The 6,000-nt window shown below is 40.1% G+C and overlaps 1 protein-coding gene across 1 annotated transcript in view; it reads left to right on the top strand.

Annotated features, from left to right (window-relative positions):
* The first annotated feature begins 509 nt into the window (after positions 1-509).
* Positions 510-6,000, top strand: part of LOC120020976 (transmembrane protein 132D-like) — a 61,578-nt gene continuing 56,087 nt past the window's right edge. The window contains exons 1-2 of the mRNA XM_038964648.1: positions 510-631; positions 1,538-1,709. Of these exons, the coding sequence (XP_038820576.1) occupies positions 510-631; positions 1,538-1,709 (294 nt within the window). The remainder of the gene's footprint in view (positions 632-1,537; positions 1,710-6,000) is intronic.

Below are 6,000 nucleotides of genomic sequence, written 5' to 3'. Positions count from 1 at the left end.
GACTGACTTTTTGGCCAAAACGATCCTATTTGTTCTTTGTAGTCAATTTTGACACTATAATTCATGTTTCTGACTCATATCGATGCCACAGAGACCATTTAAGAGCAGAGAAGTTGTTTCGGCCCTTTAGAGTTCGCAGAATGAAAACTTAAGGAGGCTTTTATATATTTCAAATGGTCTCCTATATGAGTTCAACAACCAATCATAATGGGAATGCAAAGCTAAACATGATGTGATTGGTCATTGTGCAACTAATTTACCAATTAAGTTTTGTATTCTCATTTTGATTGCTCCCTGAATCAAGAGAGGACATTTTTAAATGTATAAAAGTATCCCTCATTTTTGTTAATTAAAAACCTGACGAAGGAGTACAGAAGTTGAAAACATCTTGATCTCCTGTTCACCTGACCTGTGAGTTTCTGATGCTAAAATGCAGACTCCACCATATACCGATGTAATTCATTTTAACCAAGCACGTTTTTAACAAATTCTTCAAAAGTATCACCAACATGTGCTCCCAGAAGCAAGCTGGTCGCCTGGAGCACCTGAGCAGGAAGTCTGGGCTCACTGACCATGCTGAAGCCCACAAACTCCACCTCTTCACCTACAGAGATGCCCTCAGTGTTGCCAGGTCTGCCTACTTCTCCAACATCATCAACAGCTCCAATAAGAACTAGGACTCTGTTCTCCATTGTCAGCAAATTACTTCTGCCCCTCGCGCACTCCATTCCACAACAGCAGGCCACCTTGTCATCCCCACGTTGAAGCTTCAGAGCTTCGGCAACATGGCCTTCTCCAGGGTTTATCCTTGGCTCTGGAACTCCCTCTAGCCATCTGTGACTCTGAGTCCATGACCATCTTTCAGTCCCTCATAAAGCCCCACCTCTTTGACAAAGCCTACCCTTAAGATCAAGCCTCCTACTCCCCGCCTACAAGCAGCAGCAACTCAAGAGGCAGCCACCAACACAGAGAATAGTGATACGCTGGACAGAGGAGGCAGATTCAATGCTGCAGGACTATTTTGAGAATAGAGATTGGAATATGTTCAAAGATACATCGTTAGTCACAGGCTTCATTAGGAATTGTGTTGATGATGTTTTACCCACAATAATGATCCGAACATACCCCAACCAAAAACCCTGGATGAATGGACATATCCATACCATGCTGAAAGCCTGTACTGCAGCATTTAATGTCAGCAGAACGAACCCCGATGACTCAGTGACGCAGGACGCATACAAGGCAAGCAGGTATGAGCTCCGCAAATTCTTTAGGGATGCAAAAAGACCATACAGACTCAAACATGAATTGATGTTCAACAACTCAGACTCGCAACGCATGTGGCAAGGACTACAGACTATCATAGACTACAAAGGCAAATCCAGCTGTGGTGCCCACCGAAGCCTTCCTCCCAGACAAGCTTAACACATTCTACGCTCTCTTCGAGACAGACAATACCGAGCCATCCAGGAAGACTCTTGCTGCTTAACCAGGCGTTTTTGCTCACCGAGGCTGACGTGATGAAAACTCTCTAAAGAGTAAATGCTCACAAAGCCGCCGGCCCAGATGGCATCCCTGGCCGCATCAGAGTGTATGCTGATCAGCTGGTGGGGGTCTTATCTGACATCTTCAACCTGTCCCTGTCCCAGGCTGTAGTCCCCAACTGCTTCAAGGAGACCACCATCACCCCAGTATCCAAGAAAAACAAGGTGACATGCCCAAATTACTATCATCACGTTACCCACTGCTCCAACAGATCCACGGAAGATGCCATTTCCATCGCTATTCACATGGCCCTAACACATCTGGACAAGAGGAATATCTATGTGAGAATGCTGTTCATTGACTACAGTTCAGCATTCAACACTATTCTTCCCTCCAAGCTCGACACCAGGCTCAGAGCCCTGGCTCTGGACACCACCCTCTGCAACTGGATCCTGGACTTCCTGATGGGCAGATCACAGGCTGTGAGGATTGGCGAAAGGACCTCCTCCACACAGACTCTTAATAATTGCTTTATAAATCATATTCAATTGAGGCTTCACAAAGCATTTATAACCGTGTCATGCATCTTGGTAGAGCTTTGCAATGCCAGGATAGTGGATTCGATTTCCCGGGACCACCCATACATAAAAATGTATGCACTCATATCTGTAATTCGCTTTGGATTAAAGCTTCAGCTAAATGACATATTATACTACTCTAAAACATTTCTAGGATGGCCTAACATATTTCCCTCTTGGATGCATAGCTAATATTGGACCTGACCTCAACATTCCCTAAAATGCTGTGCTGCAGGATGACACACTCTCTAAAGTGCAGTCATGCACAGCAAAACACGTTTGTAGGGCCTTTTAAAATACAATTATATTTTTTGCCTGATTCAGTTTTTTTCTCCCAAATTCAATTTTCTGTTTTGTTTTTTCCAGGATACGGATTTCCCTAATTTCTTTTGGTTTTCCCATTTTTTTTCTCTCACTTTTTTGTTAATAGAAAAACAACAGAAGTTGATTTTCTGTGTTCACAACAATGCTGAAACTGTATCAGGTGACCACTTTTGAGGTCTCTGTGAAAAATCGAAGAAACTTTTATTTTTGAGTGTAGATACCCTTTAATTCAGTGCACATGCACTGTTGTTTGGTTAGAGATGTTTATGTAGCCCAGTAAGCGCTCATGTGATGGAGTTCTCAAATCAAAAGCCCACTTGTGGTGCCACTGGACAACGAAAAATGAGTAAGTTAACCATTATTTATTGTAATTTAAATTAGTTTGTTGAGCATTGGGTTAGATTACATAACTACCTCAATCGTTATTTCAAATAATTTTGGTGACTTCAAAGCAATTGCTAGATAGCTAGCTAATGTTAGCAGCCTAAGCTAGTTAGCTAGCTATACCAATATGACATTTTACTAGGTAGCAGGCTCAACAAAATAAAAATCCCCTTAGATACAGCCACGTCTCATAGTCACGTCATGAGATTTGTAAATGAAAGAGGAATATAAGAATGTGAATCTAAAGGATATTCCGGAGGTTCTGGTGCAATACTTTTTGAAATGTTATGTATTCATATTGTTTAAAACATTTAAAAATAAAAGGAAATGTATAGTTTAAACTTACATTTTTATTTGTTTTAGCTGTTAGTGATAATTTAGTAAGTGTTAATACATTTCTGTTTACATTAAAGCTGCAATATGTAACTTTTGGGAGGCCCGATCTGTCATTCTCATTGAAAGCAGGTCTAAGAAGCGGGAGATATGTTCTGTGTGCACTATTTCTATGCTTCACTTTCTTATGTTTAGTTTTTGAATCTTTTACTTTCGGTTTTGTACACCAACTTCAAACAGTTGAAAATACAATATTTTGGGTTATTGAAAATACATTTCACAGCGGTTTAGAATGCATAATGATTCGCTACACTATGCATTGTTTGTTTTGTCACATCAACTGAAATTACACAAACGATTTGAATTTTAGCAACCAGGAAATGGTGCCTGACTTTATTATAAGTACAGCGTCATATGACACAAGGGATTTAATGTATGTATCATAAATTGTATTTTACATTTTTATTTAACCTTTATTTATTAACTAAATGACCAACGGGGTCTGACTTTAAAGTACAGTGTCATGCAATATAGAGTCTTTATGGATGTGTTATGACTGACCGAATGTGTCTCACTTCAAAAGGAAGTATTACAGGACACTACATAAATGCCTAGTTAAAATAAAGGTTACATTTAAAAAAGTGTAATTTAATAGGTTAGAAACATTCTGCGGATTTATGACGGTTCTCTCATGATCCACAGGTTACTGTAGGGTGTGAGAGATATTTAGATGGATTGATGGACCTGTAAAGTGTGTGTGTGTGTGTGTGTGTGTGTGTGTGTGTGTGTGTGTGTGTGTGTGTGTGTGTGTGTGTGTGTCAGAGCCAAGATGATTTGGAGTAGCCCTACCTGAGACTACCGCACCAGGTATTCCTCTTCTGTTCCCATGCTGGAGACCAGGGCTTGATTACAACCTGTTACAAATGACTGAACAACAAGACTTTTAGTATCAAGTCCCCAGGTACATTTGAGCAAATCGTGAATGAGACATTCGCATTCATATGCCATTTTTCTGCAAGAATATCGTCAAATCTGTATACTTGGAACACTAAGTTGACTGTGCCGTTAAACAGCTTGGAAAATTCCAGAAAATGATGTCATGGCTTTAGAAGCTTCTGATAGGCTAAATGTCATAATTTGAGTCAATTGTAGGTATACCCGTGGATGTGTTTCAAGGCCTACCTTCAAACTCAGTGCCGCTTTGCTTGACATCATGGGAAAATCTAAATAAATCAGCCAAGACCTCAGAAAAATAATTGTAGACCTCCACAAGTCTGGTTCATCCTTGGGAGCAATTTCCAAACACCTGAAGGTACCACGTTCATCTGTACAAACAATAGTACGCAAGAATAAACACCATGGGACCACACAGCCGTCATACAGCTCAGGAAGGAGACGCGTTCTGTCTCCTAGAGATGAACGTACTTTGGTGCGAAAAGTGCAAATCAATCCCAGAACAACAGCAAAGGACCTTGTGAAGATGCTGGAGGAAACAGGTACAAAAGTATCTATATCCACAGTAAAACGAGTCCTATATCGACATAACCTCAAAGGCAAGGAAGAAGCCACTGCTCTAAAACTGCCATAAAAAGCCAGACTACGGTTTGCAACTGCACATGGGGACAAAGATCGTACTTTTTGGAGAAATGTCCTCTGGTCTGATGAAACAAAAATAGAACTGTTTGGCCATAATGACCATCGTTATGTTTGGAGGGAAAAGGGGGAGGCTTGCAAGCCGAAGAACACCATCCCAACCGTGAAGCACGGGGGTGGCAGTATCATGTTGTGGGGATGCTTTGCGGCAGGAGGGACTGGTGCACTTCACAAAATATATGGCATCATGAGAAAGGACAATTATGTGGATATATTGGAGCAACATCTCAAGACATCAGTCAGGAAGTTAAAGCTTGGTCGCAAATGGGTCTTCCAAATGGACAATGACCCCAAGCATTATTCCAAAGTTGTGGCAAAATGGCTTAAGGACAACAATGTCAAGGTATTGGAGTGGCCATCAGAAAGCCCTGACCTCAATTCTATACAAAATTTGTGGGCAGAACTGAAAAAGCTTGTGCGAGCAAGGAGGCCACCAACCTGACCTTGTTACACCAGCTCTGTCAGAAGGAATGGGCCAAAATTCACCCAACTTATTGTGGGAAGCTTGTGGAAGGCTACCCGAAACATTTGACCCATGTTACACAATTTTAAGGCAATGCTACGAAATACTAAATGAGTGTATGGAAACTTTTGACCCACTAGGATTGTGATGAAAGAAATAAAAGCTGAAATAAATCATTCTCTCTACTATTATTCTGACATTTCACATTCTTAAAATAAAGTGGTGACCCTAACTGACCTTAGACAGGGAATTTTTACTTGGATTAAATGTCAGGAATTGTGAAAAACTGAGTTTAAATGTATTTGGCTTAGGTGTGTGTAAACTTCCTACTTCAACTCTATCTAATCAAGATATTGTAGTTTCTTATTTATAAGATTTTTTTTACAAATGTTTTCTTCCACTTTGACAATGTGTACATTGTTAACAGAAAAATACAGTTACATCTATTTTAATCCCCCTTTGTAACACAACAAAATGTGGAAAAAGGCAAGGGGTTATGAATACTTTCTGAACGCACTGTAAGTATAGCTATAATTCCAATGGTTTGGCTGATAGTAAAAAGAGCAGTTTTGACATGACTAAAGTAGAAGGATTGCCATATTTATTGTCTTCAGGAAACTCATTCAATATCTTTTGATGAAGTGGTCTTGAAAAAAGAAGAGGATGGTAAAATCAATTCCAGTCATGGGTTAAGAAATTCAAAAGGTGTTATGATCGTATTCAAAAATAATTTGCATCTTGAGGTACAATCCATTAATATAGATCCTCGAGGAAGATGGA

The sequence above is a fragment of the Salvelinus namaycush genome, chromosome 26 (genome assembly GCF_016432855.1).
Source record: "Salvelinus namaycush isolate Seneca chromosome 26, SaNama_1.0, whole genome shotgun sequence".
NCBI classification, from domain to species: domain Eukaryota; kingdom Metazoa; phylum Chordata; class Actinopteri; order Salmoniformes; family Salmonidae; genus Salvelinus; species Salvelinus namaycush.
Note: the sequence above shows the minus strand (reverse complement) of the source record. Positions and strands in the feature narration are given on the sequence as shown.